The sequence below is a fragment of the Danio rerio genome, chromosome 12 (assembly GCF_052040795.2).
Source record: "Danio rerio strain M-AB ecotype USA chromosome 12, GRCz13ab, whole genome shotgun sequence".
In the NCBI taxonomy this organism is placed as follows: domain Eukaryota; kingdom Metazoa; phylum Chordata; class Actinopteri; order Cypriniformes; family Danionidae; genus Danio; species Danio rerio.
The window spans coordinates 33,926,870-33,945,169 of NC_141032.1; the positions used below are offsets into that span (position 1 = coordinate 33,926,870).

The 18,300-nt window shown below is 33.9% G+C and overlaps 1 protein-coding gene across 1 annotated transcript; it reads left to right on the forward strand.

Annotated features, from left to right (window-relative positions):
* The first annotated feature begins 3,766 nt into the window (after positions 1 to 3,766).
* Positions 3,767 to 8,650, forward strand: LOC148679618 (uncharacterized). The gene is made up of 2 exons (XM_088651145.1): positions 3,767 to 4,158; positions 4,265 to 8,650. The coding sequence occupies exon 2, from the start codon at positions 4,749 to 4,751 to the stop codon at positions 6,396 to 6,398; it is 1,650 nt and encodes a 549-aa protein (XP_088507271.1). The 5' UTR covers positions 3,767 to 4,158; positions 4,265 to 4,748; the 3' UTR covers positions 6,399 to 8,650.
* Positions 8,651 to 18,300: the final 9,650 nt, after the last annotated feature.

An 18,300-nucleotide genomic window follows, 5' to 3' on the forward strand; every position in this document is an offset into this window, starting at 1 on the left:
TATAGAATGTATCGTGTGTTTATGTATGTATCATGTGAGGAGTGTACATTCTGTTTTTTCGCCTGTGTCTCTTATTGCCTTTCATTGTGAGAACCCATTAACTTCCAGTAGCTCAGTCGTAAGTGACTCACTTTCCAAACCAGACCCAGATTCTATCCCAGACACTGACAGGAGTGTATAGCATGTATTTGTATGGAACATATCATGTGTGTATAGGTATAGAGTGCATATGTATAGGATATATAATGCCTGCATATATATAAAGTGCATTGTGCATGCGTATAGAGTGTATCCTGTATGCATAAGTATGGAATATAAATTGTGTGTATATGTATATATATATATATATATATATATATATATATATATATATATATATATATATATATATATATATATATATATATATATATAAATATAAAGAATGTATTGTGTGTATATTTATGGAATATATCATGTACGGATATATTGTAAATTGTGTATGTTTTTCTGCCTTGCCTAACTCTGTCTCTTATTGCCTTTGGTTGTGTGAACTCATCAACTTCCATTGTGTGTGCATATGTATGTATCGTGTGTATATGTATGGAATATATCATGTACGGAGTATATAGTGTGGACATGTATAGAATGTATCATGTATGCATATGTAAGGAGTGTACATGTATAGTGTGCATATTTAAAGAATGTTTTATGTGCATATGTATAGATTGTGTGCATGAGTATAGAATGTATCATATGTGTGTATATGTATAGATTGTGTCCATATGTATAGAATATATCATGTGTGTATGTGTATGGAGTGTATCATGTGTGTATATGTATAGAGTGTATTGAATGTATAAAGTGAATTGTGTATTTTTTTCCGCCTTGCCTAACTCTGTGTCTTATTGCCTTTCGTTGTCTCGTTTTCGTTGCCTTTCGTAAGTGACTCGCCTTCCAAGCCAGACAGAGAGTATTTGTAGAGAATGTATCATGTGTGTATATGTATAAAGTGCATATGTATAGGATGTGTCATGTGTTCATATGTATAGAGTGCATATGTATAGGATGTGTCATGCGTTCATAGGTATATTGTGCATGTGTATAGAGTGTATCCTGTATGTTTATAAAGTATCATGTGTGTAGAATGTGTGCATATGTATGGAGTGTATTGTGTGCATATGTATGGAGTGGATAGAATGTATCATGTGTGCATATGTACATCGTGTCCATATGTATGGAATATAAAATGTGTGCATATGTATAGAATGTGTGCATATATATATATATATAAAATGTATTGTGTGTATATGTATGGAATATGTCATGTACGAAGTATATAGTGTGGTGTAGGTAAGCAAGAGACCCAGGTTCAATCCCAGACAATGACAGGAGTGTATAGTGAGTATTTGTAGGGGATGTATCAGGTGTGTATATGTATAGAGTGCATATGTATAGGTTGTATCATGTGTACATATGTTTTGTGTGCAAATATAAGAGGTGTATCGTGTGTGCATATGTATGGAGTGTATAGAAAGTATCATGTGTGCATATGTACATCGTGTCCATATGTATGGAATATAAAATGTGTGTATATGTATAGAATGTATCATGTGTCTATATGTATGGAATATAAAATGTGCCTATATGTATAGATAGTGTGCATATATATATATATATATATATATATATATATATATATATATATATATATATATATATATATATATATTTAGAATGTATCGTGTGTATATGTATGGAATAAATCATGTATATAGTGTGGACATGTATAGAATGTATCATGTATGCATATGTAAGGAGTGTACATGTATGGTGTGCCTATTTAAAGAATGTTTCATGTGCATATGTGTACATTGTGTGCATGAGTATAGAATGTATCATATGTGTGTATATGTATAGAATGTGTTTATATGTATGTAATATATCATGTGTGTATATGTATTGTATGTATACAGTGAATTGTGTATTTTTTTCCGCCTTGCCTAACTCTGTGTCTTATTGCCTTTCGTTGTGTGAACCCATCACCTACCAGTGGTTCAGATGTAAGTGACTCGCCTTTCAAGCCAGAGACCCAGGTTCTATCCCAGACAATGGCAGGAGTGTATAGTGAGTGTTTGTACAGAATGTATATGTATATGTAAATTGGAATGTAAAATGTGTTTATATGTATAGAATATATATATATATATATATAGAAAGTGTGTATATGTATGGAATATTTCATATATGGAGTATATAGTGTGGACATGTATAGAGTGTATGCATATGTAAGGAGTGGGCATATTTAAATAATGTTTCATGTGCATATGTATAGATTGTGTGCATGAGTATAGAATGTATCATATGTGTGCATATGTATAGATTGTGTCCGTATGGAATATATCATGTGTGTATATGTAAAGAGTGAATTGTGTAATTTTTTCCGCCTTGCCTAACTCTGTCTCTTATTGCCTTTCGTTGTGTGAACCCATCAACTTCCATTGTGTGTGCATATGTATGTATCGTGTGTATATGTATGAAATATATCATGTACAGAATAGTATGGACATGTATAGAATGTATCATGTATGCATTTGTAAGGAGTATACATGTATAGTGTGCCTATTTAAAGAATGTTTCATGTGCATATGTATGGAGTATATAGAATGTATCGTGTGCATATGTACATCGTGTCCATATGTATGGAATATAAAATGTGTGTATATGTGTATAATGTATTGTGTGTATATGTATAGAATGTGTGCATATATATATAAAATGTATTGTGGGTATATGTACGGAATATATCATGTACAGAGTATATAGTGTGGACATGTATAGAATGTATCATGTATGCATATGTAAGGAGTGTACATGTATAGTGTGCATATTTAAAGAATGTTTCATTTGCATATGTATAGATTGTGTGCATGAGTATAGAATGTATCATATGTGTGTATATGTATAGAATGTGTCCATATGTATGGAATATATCATGTGTGTATGTGTATGGAGTGTATTATGTGTGTATATGTATAGAGTGTATTGTATGTACAGAGTGAATTGTGTATTTTTTTCCACCTTGCCTAACACTGTGACCTATTGCCTTTCGTTGTGTGAACCCATCATCTTCCAGTGGCTCAGTTGTAAGTGACTCGTCTTCCAAGCCAGAGACCCAGATTCTATCCCAGACAATGACAGGAGTGTATAGTGAGTGTTTGTAGAGAATGTATCATGTGTGTATATGTATGAAGTGCATATGTATAGGATGTGTTCATATATATAGAGTGCATTGTGCGTGTGTATAGAGTGTATCCTGTATGTTTATAAAGTATCATGTGTGCATATGTATGGAGTGTATTGTGTGCAAATATAAGAGGTGTATCATGTGCGTGCATATGTATAGAATGTGGACATGTATTATGTATGCATATGTAAGGAGTGTACATGTATAGTGTGTGTAAGAAATGAGTCTGCCTCGACCCAACTTCCACTCTAAATGGTGAATTGATGCTCATTTCCCAAAAGGCTGACTTATGAGAGAAAAGAGAAGTCAACAAGGTCTTGTCTCTGCATTGTTTGAGGTGACTACATCTCAACCAAATGGTAACAATTGTAGAATGGGGATGGGTGTGGTGCACAAAGAACCATCTCATCAATGGTGTTGAAACTGCATTAACATGGAGAGATAGGGAGAACAGCTGGGTCAACAGCCAAGGAGCAACTTCATTAACATCTAAAGGCAACATCAAAAACAGTATAAAGGTTTGAGTTTAAGAATGTTCAGGGTTCATTCTGACTCCGGTGAACCCAAGGTACTGCCATGTATTTTGAGACAGCTATGCTGAATAAACATCTTCATTGAGATTTTCTTCGTAGTCATCATTTTTTTCTTACACTGGCGAGTCATCCAGCGAGGACTTCCAAAACAACAAAGGAGAGAAAGGTAAGAAAAGCAGGTTTTCTTATTAAATGTTTGTTGTTAGGAATCCCCCTCGTTTTAAAAAAATCTAGAAAAGAAAATTTAAAACAGAAGAGAATTTGTATTGTTCAGTTTTAGCAGAAGGAGTTCTTAAGTCTATTCTGTACTATTCTGCCAATTTTGTTTAAGATTCTAACTAAACTGAATTAACCCGACGTAGTGTGGTAGCAGAATTGTATTAAATTGTTGTTTCTAAAGTAATTGAAGCAAAGGGCTGAAGTTTAGGTTTCTAAAGTGAATGAAACTGTGCTGAACTGTGTTGATTCTAGTGGCAGAGTTGTATTGGAAATGTTGTTTCTAAAGTAATTCCTAAAAATATGTTTCTAGCATAAGTGAAACTGGTTTATAAAGTTTTCATAATTCTTTATAAATTCTAAAGTAACTGAATTGATTTGATGCAGTGTGGTCACAGAAAATATATTTGGTAGGGTGTCTGGAACTGTTAAAGATCATTTTCTTGAGGTTTTGCCTGATGTAATGTAGCAGTGTTTTGATTTTTAAATTACAACACAAAGGACTGATGCAGATTGGTTTTATCTGATAACATACAGATAAACATTGTTTTGAGAGTAGAATTTGAGGCCTGATGGAGAGTGTCTATGTTCAATAGACACTGAAGTACAGACATTTTAATGGTCTTGTTTTTTTTTTTTTTTTTTTTTGTTATTATTCATTTGCACAGGAGCAGTGAATAATTGTATCAAGTATTAAATAACTTGGTAATGTTCAGTCAGTAAAGAACTAAAATCTATTGAATTACTCAAGTGAACTTAATAAGATTGTGAAAATGGAAGATATGATGGTTAAATACATTGCTAAGCATGGCACAGTTGGAATTTTTGATGGTATAGAGAAAGTCGTAGATAAGCCATATGAATGGGCTATCTCTAAATTTGAAAATTTTTCCAAAATGCCCAAGAACAATAAAGGAAAAATTGCCAATGCACTTCAAGCTGTTCTTGCATCATACAAGGTAACTAGAAAGAGAGTAGTGGAGTTAGAAGCTGAAAATGAAAGACTCAGTGTTGAGATAAATGCTTCAAAATATTACCAGGCTAGTGAAGCATTATGGAAGGAAGAGAAGATCAGAATGCAGAATGAGATAACACGTCTGAAAACTCATAAAGACTTGTTGGCATCATCTGTAGAAACATTCTACATTAATTTGAAAGAAGCAAGGGCTACTTGTAACTTCTTCAAAAGGAATGGCCTAACAGAGAATAACACAAGTGAGACATTAAACGCAAATAGAGTTCCAGAAATGACAGACATTCAGGAAGATGATGAGGAATGGGCTAGAGATTCTCAGTCAGTCAGTAGTCAATGCTCAGAGTGTACAGTTAGATTTCCTATGGCACCAGTTCACTGTAATACCACCATGCATATTACTGAAGCAGGGGTTGAATCAACGACCCATAACACGGTTAGAGGGTTTAACCCAAATGAACTAGAAGCTGTGATTGCAAATATTGGAAAATTTGATCCTACTGAACAAGATCCTTTAGATTTCCTAAAGAGGTTAGAGGAATATGCAGAGGTGTACAAATATACAGATGGTGATGCATGTGTGTTGCTAAGAATGTGCCTGCCTGAAACTTTGTCTGGAGCTTTAGGTCAGAAAGTAAAAGACAAAACGGCAAACAAGTCAGAGAGGAAACAGGCACTGCTTGAAGTCTTGGGTGTGATGTCTGTTAACTGGGATAAAATATCTGAGACACACATGAAGAGAGGGGAACACCCAAGAGTATTTTCTGAACGATTGTTGGAGATGTTTAAAACATTTAGTGGCAATCCTGATATTACTTATGATGACGTCAGTTTCAAGTCTGCCTTGATCAACAAGTGTGACCCACACACCCATTCTGCTGTGACAATGCTTGTGACACCACTCTCTGATTATAATGAAATTATTGGTAAAATGACACAGTTTTACAACAATAATCCAAATTCACAGAGGCAAATGAAAGATGCGAGATATCCTGTTGCTGCCTTTGCAAGCAGAGAATATTCGAGCTCATCCAATGGTTTCCATCACAGAGCAAGGAAATTTACAAGTGTGAACTCAATGGGTGTTGTTCTTTGTTATGCATGTGGAAAAGCTGGTCACATTGCGAGACATTGCCAGAAGAGTGCAAAATCTCAAAGCATTGCTTGTCATGCATGTGGAAAAAATGGTCACATAGCAAGACATTGTTTAGAGAAAATGAGGAAAGACCAGGAAGTTGTTTGTTTCAGATGTGGAATTATGGGACACAAGGCAATACAGTGTCATGTTTCAGTCAAAAGAAAGACAAGTTATAAAGATTTACATAAGAAAATAGCCAGACTAGAAAACCAGCTGGAAGAGTTAAAAGGAATGAAGGAAGGACCCATTCACACCTTTTCAGACACATCCCTGCATGAAAATGACTGTAACTCAGTCTCAAGCAGCTGCTGATGTGAATTGGAGAAAATGTTTCATGATAGTACAATATTATAGAGATATTTTTACTATCAAAACGGGGGTGATTCTGTATAATTTCTAAGAAATTATTTTAAATTATATTGATTGTTTAAATGTAATTTATGATACATGTTTTAATGTAATTATTTTTTTTAAATAATATTACTGTTGTGTGATGCTTTAATGTGAGAAGATACTTCTGTGGGAAAGGGGGGCAACCTCTTCTTTTTATTCTCGTTCCAGATTGAAAGGTGTGGTGAAAGATGATCCAGTCATGGGTGAGACAGGCCAGTATGACCACGAGGAGATTATGCAAAGAACAAGGTTCTTCAAGAGAACAGGGAGATCCAGAACCCCAGGCCCAGTATTGATCAAAACTTTTAAGCCTGGATGAGAGCCAGAAACCAAAAAAAAAAAAAACTTGATCACAGAAACCAAACAGAGATCCAAAGCTCCAGGTCCAGCATCAATTAGAATTGTCAAGACCCAGATTACATCTAGAAACTCAGAGATGGTGAAGATGATCAAGAAACCAAGAGATGCTAATGAGATTAAGAACCAAGAGATGTTGGGATGCTGATGAAGTTCTAGAAACCCAGAGACACAGAAAAGTTGGAACAGCACAAATGGAATACCAGTGACTGCTTTTTCAAGTGAGACTTGTTGTCCAGATGGAAGAGACTGAACAGTGGATAAGAGAAAGAGAAGATCAAACCATTTTTAGAAACTTGGAAGTTAATGAAAACAAATGGTAAAAATACGGACCCACATTGAAGGCCTAAAAGCCTAAGGCCACAGACTGACATATGAAGAAACGAATACATACATACATACATACATGCATAGATACATACATACATACAGATAGATTATATATTATATATTACTGTCCTTGAATGCACACTTGGATAAAAGATGTCCATGCTGAAAAAAGTGGACACAATGTGTTTAAAAAAAAAAAAAAAAAAAACACAGGAAACTTTTCACAAACAAATGTTTGTTGTGCTGGGAGTGTACATTTGTTATCTAGTGGATGCAAATGTGGTGTAGTTAATATGAATGTTTAATGATTCTAATGTTTGATTTTAATGTGGATTATAATGAGGATGTTAACACTGTCGACACATAAAAAAAAAGAAAAAAAAGGTAAATGCTTGCACTCACAAATACTTGTTGTGTAGTAAATGTTCATGTGGTGTAGTTAATGCAATGTTTAATGTTCTTATGGTGTGATTTTTAATGTGGATTTCACTTGGATTTTAATGAGGATTTGTACGCTGATAAAATAGACACAGTGAGAAAAAAAAAGAACAATGCTTGCATAAAATGGACAATACTATGCAATGGTTGTACATATGAAAAAAATGTACATGCTAAGAAAATGAACCAGATGAAACGATGCTTGCATACAAGCATGCAGACACACAAGCACGCACGCACGCACGCACGCACACACTCACTCGCACACACACAATTTTCTCTATTGATTGATGTTCTTGCTCCTTTGGCTTTTGGCTGTAGTACTTTTTAGACTGATACATTAGAACATTAGATGTCATGGTTCTCATGTGCTCCTGTCCTAAACCCAAGAAATTATTTATATTTTATAGTTCCAAATTTGAAGAAGAGACTATGACAACTTGCCTAATTGGATTGAGCAATAACCAGTGTGCATGAGGTGATGACCCCAAGACGGGTAAGATTCTTTGGTGCCCAGCCAAGAACAACCTACGCCAGGGCTTTACCGCCACTGGGCACCTGCCCATGAAGGGAGGTGTAATGTGTGAAAGAGTGGTTGTGATGCTTCTTTCTGGGCCAAAAAGCATCAGAAAGGGGACTGTAAGAAATGAGTCTGCCGCGACCCAACTTCCACTCTAAATGGTGAATTGATGCTCATTTCCCAAAAGGCTGACTTATGAGAGAAAAGAGAAGTCAACAAGGTCTTGTCTCTGCATTGTTTGAGGTGACTACATCTCAACCAAATGGTAACAATTGTAGAATGGGGATGGGTGTGGTGCACAAAGAACCATCTCATCAATGGTGTTGAAACTGCATTAACATGGAGAGATAGGGAGAACAGCTGGGTCAACAGCCAAGGAGCAACTTCATTAACATCTAAAGGCAACATCAAAAACAGTATAAAGGTTTGAGTTTAAGAATGTTCAGGGTTCATTCTGACTCCGGTGAACCCAAGGTACTGCCATGTATTTTGAGACAGCTATGCTGAATAAACATCTTCATTGAGATTTTCTTCGTAGTCATCATTTTTTTCTTACATGTGCATATTTAAAGAATGTTTCATTTGCATATGTATAGATTGTGTGCATGAGTATAGAATGTATCATATGTGTGTATATGTATAGAATGTGTCCATATGTATGGAGTATATCATGTATTATGTGTGTATATGTATAGAGTGTATTGTATGTATAGAGTGAATTGTGTATTTTTTTCATCTTCCATCATCTTCCTGTGGCTAAGTTGTAAGTGACTCGTCTTCCAAGCCAGAGACCCAGGTTCTATCCCAGACAATGACAGGAGTGTATAGTGAGTGTTTGTAGAGAATGTATCATATGTGTATATGTATGAAGTGCATATTTAGAGGTTGTATCATGTGTGCATATGTATAGGATGTGTTCATATGTATAGAGTCCATTGTGCGTGTGTATAGAGTGTATCCTGTATGTTTATAAAGTATCATGTGTGCATATGTATGGAGAGTATTGTGTGCAAATATAAGAGGTGTATCATGTGCGTGCATATGTATAGAATGTATCATGTGTGCATATGTATAGATTGTATCATGTGTGCATATGTACATTGTGTCCATTTGTATGGAATATAAAATGTATGTATATGTACATCATGTGTCTATATGTATGGAATATAAAATGTGTGTATCTGTATAGATTGTGTGCATATATATATATAAAATGTATCGTGTGTATATGTACGGAATATATCATGTACAGAGTATATAGTGTGGACATGTATAGAATGTATCATGTATGCATATGTAAGGAGTGTACATGTATAGTGTGCATATTTAAAGAATGTTTCATGTGCATATGTATAGATTGTGTCCTTATGTATGGAATATATCATGTGTGTATATGTATCATGTGTGCATATGTATAGGATGTGTTCATATGTATAGAGTCCATTGTGCGTGTGTATAGAGTGTATCCTGTATGTTTATAAAGTATCATGTGTGCATATGTATGGAGTGTATTGTGTGCAAATATAAGAGGTGTATCATGTGCGTGCATATGTATAGAATGTATCATGTGTACATTGTGTCCATTTGTATGGAATATAAAATGTAGGTATATGTACATTATGTGTCTATATGTATGGAATATAAAATGTGTGTATATGTATAGATTGTGTGCATATATATATATATGTATATAAAATGTATATATGTATATAAATGTATATATATAAATATATATAAAATGAATCGTGTGTATATGTACGGAATATATCATGTACAGAGTATATAGTGTGGACATGTATAGAATGTATCATGTATGCATATGTAAGGAGTGTACATGTATAGTGTGCATATTTAAAGAATGTTTCATGTGCATATGTATAGATTGTGTCCTTATGTATGGAATATATCATGTGTGTATATGTATAGAGTAAATTGTGTATTTTTATCCGCCTTGCCTAACTCTGTCTCTTATTGCCTTTCGTTGTGTGAACCCATAAACTTCCATTGTGTGTGCATATGTATGTATCGTGTCTATATGTATGAAATATATCATGTACAGAATAGTATGGACATGTATAGAATGTATCATGTATGCATATGTAAGGAGTGTACATGTATAGTGTGCCTATTTAAAGAATGTTTCATGTGTGCATATGTACATCGTGTCCATATGTATGGAATATAAAATATGTGTATATGTATATAATGTATCATGTGTGTATATGTATGGAATGTGTGCATATATATATAAAATGTATCGTGTGTATATATATGGAATATATCATGTACGGAGTATATAGTGTGGGCATGTATAGAATGTATCATGTATGCATATGTAATGAGTGTACATGTATAGTGTGCATATTTAAATAATGTTTCATTTGCATATGTATAGATTGTGTGCATGAGTATAGAATGTAACATATGTGTGTATATGTATAGAATGTGTCCATATGTATGGAATATATCATATTTGTATGTGTATGAAGTGTATTATGCGTGTATATGTATAGAGTGTATTGTATGTATAGAGTGAATTGTGTATTTTTTTCCGCCTTGCCTGACTCTGTGTCCTATTGCCTTCCGTTGTGTGAACCCTACACCTTCCAGTGACTCAGTTGTAAGTGATTCGTCTTCCAAGCCAGAGACCCAGGTTCTATCCCAGACAATGACAGGAGTGTATAGTGAGTGTTTGTAGAGAATGCATCATGTGTGTATATGTATAAAGTGCATATGTATAGGTTGTCTCATGTGTGCATATGTATAGGATGTGTTCATATGTATAGAGTGCATTGTGCATGCGTATAAAGTGTATCTTTTATGTTTATAAAGTATCATGTGTGCATATGTATGGAGTGTATAGAATGTGTGTATATGTACATCATGTGTCTATACGTATGGAATATAAAATGTGTCTACATATATAGAATGTGTGTATATGTATGGAATATTTAATGTACGGAGTATATAGTGTGGACATGTATAGAATGTATCATGTATGCATAAGTAAGGAGTGTGCATATTTAAAGAATGTTTCATGTGCATATGTATAGATTGTATGCATGAGTATAGAATGTATCATATGTGTGCATATGTATGGAATATATCATGTGTGTATATGTATAGAGTGAATTGTGTAATTTTTTCCGCCTTGCCTAACTCTGTCTCTTATTGCCTTTCGTTGTGTGAACCCAACAACTTCCATTGTGTGTGCATATGTATGTATCGTGTGTATATGTATGAAATATATCATGTTCGGAATAGTGTGGACATGTATATAATGTATCATGTATGCATATGTAAGGAGTGTACATGTATAGTGTGCCTATTTAAAAAATGTTTCATGTGCATATGTATGAAGTATATAGAATGTATCATGTGTGCATATGTACATCGTGTCCATATGTATGGAATATAAAATGTGTGTATATGTATGTAATGTATCATGTGTGTATAAGTATAGAATGTGTGAATATATATAAAAAGTATTGTGTGTATATGTACGGAATATATCATGTACGGAGTATATAGTGTGGACATGTATAGAATGTATCATGTATGCATATGTAAGGAGTGTACATGTATAGTGTGCCTATTTAAAGAATGTTTCATGTGCATATGTATAGATTGTATGCATGAGTATAGAATGTATCATATGTGTGCATATGTATGGAATATATCATGTGTGTATATGTATAGAGTGAATTGTGTATTTTTTTCCGCCTTGCCTAACTCTGTCTCTTATTGCCTTTCGTTGTGTGAACCCAACAACTTCCATTGTGTGTGCATATGTATGTATCGTGTGTATATGTATGAAATATATCATGTTCGGAATAGTGTGGACATGTATATAATGTATCATGTATGCATATGTAAGGAGTGTACATGTATAGTGTGCCTATTTAAAGAATGTTTCATGTGCATATGTATGAAGTATATAGAATGTATCATGTGTGCATATGTACATCGTGTCCATATGTATGGAATATAAAATGTGTGTATGTATGTAATGTATCATGTGTGTATAAGTATAGAATGTGTGAATATATATAAAAAGTATTGTGTGTATATCTACGGAATATATCATGTACGGAGTATATAGTGTGGACATGTATAGAATGTATCATGTATGCATATGTAAGGAGTGTACATGTATAGTGTGCCTATTTAAAGAATGTTTCATGTGCATATGTATGAAGTATATAGAATGTATCATGTGTGCATATGTACATCGTGTCCATATGTATGGAATATAAAATGTGTGTATATGTATGTAATGTATCATGTGTGTATAAGTATAGAATGTGTGAATATATATAAAAAGTATTGTGTGTATATGTACGGAATATATCATGTACGGAGTATATAGTGTGGACATGTATAGAATGTATCATGTATGCATATGTAAGGAGTGTACATGTATAGTGTGCCTATTTAAAGAATGTTTCATGTGCATATGTATAGATTGTGTGCATGAGTATAGAATGTAACATATGTGTGCATATGTATAGATTGTGTCTATATGTATGGAATATATCATGTGTGTATTGTATGTGTGAAATATATCATGTACGGAGTAGTGTGGACATGTATAGAATGTATCATGTATGCATATGTAAGGAGTGTACATGTATAGTGTGCATATTTAATGAATGTTTCATTTGCATATGTATGGATTGTGTGCATGAGTATAGAATGTAACATATGTGTGCATATGTATAGATTATGTCTATATGTATGGAATATATCATGTGTGTATTGTATGTGTGAAATGTATCATGTACGGAGTAGTGTGGACATGTATAGAATGTATCATGTATGCATATGTAAGGAGTGTACATGTATAGTGTGCATATTTAATGAATGTTTCATTTGCATATGTATGGATTGTGTGCATGAGTATAGAATGTATCATATGTGTGTATATGTATAGAATGTGTCCATATGTATGGAATATATCATGTGTGTATGTGTATGGAGTGTATTATGTGTGTATATGTATAGAGTGTATTGTATGTACAGAGTGAATTGTGTATTTTTTCCGCCTTGCCTAACCCTGTGACCTATTGCCTTTCGTTGTGTGAACCCATCATCTTCCAGTGGCTCAGTTGTAAGTGACTCGTCTTCCAAGCCAGAGACCCAGGTTCTATCCCAGACAATGACAGGAGTGTATAGTGAGTGTTTGTAGAGAATGTTTCATGTGTGTATATGTATGAAGTGCATATGTATAGAGTGTAAATCCTATATGTTTATAAAGTATCATGTGTGCATATGTATGGAGTGTATTGTGTGCAAATGTAAGAGGTGTATCATGTGCGTGCATATGTATGAAGTGTATAGAATGTATCATGTGTGCATATGTACAATGTGTCCATATGTATGGAATATAAAATGTGTGTATATGTACATCGTGTGTCTATATATATGGAATATAAAATGTGTCTACATATATAGAATGTGTGCATATATATAAAGTGTGTATATGTATGGAATATTTCATGTACGGAGTATATACTGTGGACATATATAGAATGTATCATGTATGCATATGTAAGGAGTGTGCATATTTAAAGAATGTTACATGTGCATATGTATAGATTGTGTGCATGAGTATAGAATGTGTGCATATGTATAGATTGTGTCCGTATGTAATATATCATGTGTGTGTATGTATAGAGTGAATTGTGTATTTTTTTCCGCCTTGCCTAACTCTGTCTCTTATTGCCTTTCGTTGTGTGAACCCATCAACTTCCATTGTGTGTGCATATGTATGTATCGTGCGTATATGTATGAAATATATCATGTACAGAATAGTATGGACATGTATAGAATGTATCATATATGCATATGTAAGGAGTGTACATGTATAGTGTGCCTATTTAAAGAATGTTTCATGTGCATATGTATGGAGTATATAGAATGTATCATGTGTGCATATGTACATCGTGTTCATATGTATGGAATATAAAATGTGTGTATATGTATGTAATGTATCATGTGTGTATATGTAAAGAATGTATGCATATATATAGAAAATGTATCGTGTGTATATATATGGAATATATCATGTACGGAGTATATAGTGTGGACATGTATAGAATGTATCATGTATGCATATGTAAGGAGTGTACATGTATAGTGTGCCTATTTAAAGAATGTTTCATGTGCATATGTATAGATTGTGTGCATGAGTATAGAATGTAACATGTGTGCATATGTATAGATTATGTCTATATGTATGGAATATATCATGTGTGTATTGTATGTGTGAAATATATCATGTACGGAGTAGTGTGGACATGTATAGAATGTATCATGTATGCATATGTAAGGAGTGTACATGTATAGTGTGCATATTTAATGAATGTTTCATTTGCATATGTATGGATTGTGTGCATGAGTATAGAATGTATCATATGTGTGTATATGTATAGAATGTGTCCATATGTATGGAATATATCATGTGTGTATGTGTATGGAGTGTATTATGTGTGTATATGTATAGAGTGTATTGTATGTATAGAGTGAATTGTGTATTTTTTCCACCTTGCCTAACCCTGTGACCTATTGCCTTTCATTGTGTGAACCCATCATCTTCCAGTGGCTCAGTTGTAAGTGACTCGTCTTCCAAGCCAGAGACCCAGGTTCTATCCCAGACAATGACAGGAATGTATAATGAGTGTTTGTAGAGAATGTTTCATGTGTGTATATGTATGAAGTGCATATGTATAGAGTGTAAATCCTATATGTTTATAAAGTAACATGTGTGCATATGTATGGAGTGTATTGTGTGCAAATGTAAGAGGTGTATCATGTGCGTGCATATGTATGAAGTGTATAGAATGTATCATGTGTGCATATGTACAATGTGTCCATATGTATGGAATATAAAATGTGTGTATATGTACATCATGTGTCTATATGTATGGAATATAAAATGTGTCTACATATATAGAATGTGTGCATATATATATATATATAAAGTGTGTATATGTATGGAATATTTCATGTACGGAGTATATAGTGTGGACATGTATAGAATGTATCATGTATGCATATGTAAGGAGTGTGCATATTTAAAGAATGTTACATGTGCATATGTATAGATTGTGTGCATGAGTATAGAATGTGTGTATATGTATAGATTGTGTCCGTATGTAATATATCATGTGTGTATATGTATAGAATGAATTGTGTATTTTTTTCCGCCTGGCTTAACTCTGTCTCTTATTGCCTTTCGTTGTGTGAACCCATCAACTTCCATTGTGTGTGCATATGTATGTATCGTGCGTATATGTATGAAATATATCATGTACAGAATAGTATGGACATGTATAGAATGTATCATGTATGCATATGTAAGGAGTGTACATGTATAGTGTGCCTATTTAAAGAATGTTTCATGTGCATATGTATGGAGTATATAGAATGTATCATGTGTGCATATGTACATCGTGTCCATATGTATGGAATATAAAATGTGTGTATATGTATGTAATGTATCATGTGTGTATGTGTATAGAATGTGTGCATATATATAGAAAATGTATCGTGTGTATATATATGGAATATATCATGTACGGAGTATATAGTGTGGACATGTATAGAATGTATCATGTATGCATATGTAAGGAGTGTACATGTATAGTGTGCCTATTTAAAGAATGTTTCATGTGCATATGTATAGATTGTGTGCATGAGTATAGAATGTAACATATGTGTGCATATGTATAGATTGTGTCTATATGTATGGAATATATCATGTGTGTATTGTATGTGTGTAATATATCATGTACGGAGTAGTGTGGACATGTATAGAATGTATCATGTATGCATATGTAAGGAGTGTACATGTATAGTGTGCATATTTAATGAATGTTTCATTTGCATATGTATGGATTGTGTGCATGAGTATAGAATGTATTATATGTGTGTATATGTATAGAACGTGTCCATATGTATGGAATATATCATGTGTGTATGTGTATGGAGTGTATTATGTGTGTATATGTATAGAGTGTATTGTATGTATAGAGTGAATTGTGTATTTTTTTCCGCCTTGCCTAACCCTGTGACCTATTGCCTTTCGTTGTGTGAACCCATCATCTTCCAGTGGCTCAGTTGAAGTGACTCGTCTTCCAAGCCAGAAACCCAGTTTCTATCCCAGACAATGACAGGAGTGTATAGTGAGGATTTGTAGAGAATGTATCATGTGTGTATATGTATAGAGTGCATATGTATAGGCTGTATCATGTGTGCATATGTATAGGATGTGTTCATATGTATAGAGTGTGAATCCTGTATGTTTATAAAGTATCATGTGTGCATATGTATGGAGTGTATTGTGTGCAAATATAAGAGGTGTATCATGTGCGTGCATATGTATGGAGTGTATAGAATGTATAATGTGTGCATATGTACATCGTGTCCATATGTATGTGTGTATATGTATAGAGTATATTGTATGTATAAAGTGAATTGTGTATTTTTTTCGCCTTGCCTAACTCTGTCTCTTATTGCCTTTCGTTATGAGAACCCATCCCCTTCCCAGTATTTCTAGGGAATGTATCATGTGTGTGTATATATATATAGAGTGCATATGTATAGGTTGTATCATGTGTGCATATGTATAGGATATGTCATGTGTTCATATGTATAGAGTGCATTGTGTGTGCATATAGAGTGTATGCTGTATGTTTATAAAGTATCATGTGCGTGCATATGTATGGAGAGTATTGTGTGCAAATATATGAGGTGTATCATGTGTGTGCATATAAATGGAGTGTACAGAATGTATCATGTATACATATGTACATCGTGTCCATATGTATGGAATACAAAATGTGTGCATATGCATAGAATATATCATATGTATAGAGTGAATTGTGTATTTTTTTCCGCCTTGCCTAACTTTGTCTCTTATTGCCTTTCGTTGTGAGAACCCATCACCTTCCAGTGGCTAAGTTGTAAGTGACTCGCCTTCCAAGCCAGAGACCCAGGTTCTATCCCAGACACTGATAGGAGTGTATAGTGAGTATTTGTGGGGAATGTGTCATGTGTGTATATGTACATCCTGTCCATATGTATGGAATATAAAATGTGTGTATATGTATAAATTATATCATGTGTGTATATATATATAGATAGATAGATAGATAGATAGATAGATAGATAGATATAGAGTATAGATTGTGTGCATGAGTATAGAACATATCATATGTGTGTATATGTATAGAATGTGTCCATATGCATGGAATATATCATGTGTGTACACATTTTATTTTTATGGAGTGTATCATGTGTGTATATGTATAGAGTGTATTGTATGTATAGAGTGAATTGTGTATTTTTTTCCACCTTGCCTAACTCTGTTGCTTATTGCCTTTCGTTGTTATTTTCTATTTTTACCAATGACCTTACTTTGGTTTTAAGGCATGCAAGGGCATTTATGTATGCAGATGATACATCATCTACCAGCAGCATCGATTGAAAATGATCTACTGATTTAGATGAGGAGTTACAATTAGTGGTAAAGTGGATACAGAATAATAAGATGGTTTTAAATTTGACAAAAACCAAAAGTATATTGTAATTGGATCAAACTTTCAATTTAAATTAGTTAGATTTGTCTGTAATGAGTGTGCCTATTGAACAGGTAGGAATTTAGGCTTCTTGAAGTTCTTCTTGACAGTAGGTTAAAGTAGTCAAAACAGATCAATAAAATGGTAATAGTTATAGGAAGAGGTTTATCAATTGAGAGATGTGTAAGTTTATTTATCACAGTTCTGTATCTCTCAAATTGTTTGGTGTTGCTGCTGAGAGTGAGGACCCTTTAGGGGAGGGAGGATGGAGTGTTGCGGATAAAAGAGGACCGAGAGGGTTGACTTCTGTCTGCTCTCACTAATCTGCTGCCTCCATGGACGCACCAGCACTGAGTGTATCATGTGTAAATGTATGGAGTGTATCGTGTGTGTTCATTCATTCATTCATTTTCTTTTCGGCTTAGTCCCTTTATTAGCCACAGCGGAATGAACCGCCAACTTACCCGGCACGTTTTTACGCAGCGGATGCCCTTCCATTAGCAACCCATCTCTGGGAAATGTATTGTGTGTGTGTATAGGCTATGTATAGAATGTATCTTGTGTGCATATGTATGGAGTGTATATGTTTAGAGTG

Coding starts and splice junctions, on each gene's coding strand:
- LOC148679618 (XM_088651145.1), top strand. CDS start 4,749: ATGGAAGATATGATGGTTAAATACATTGCTAAGCATGGCACAGTTGGA.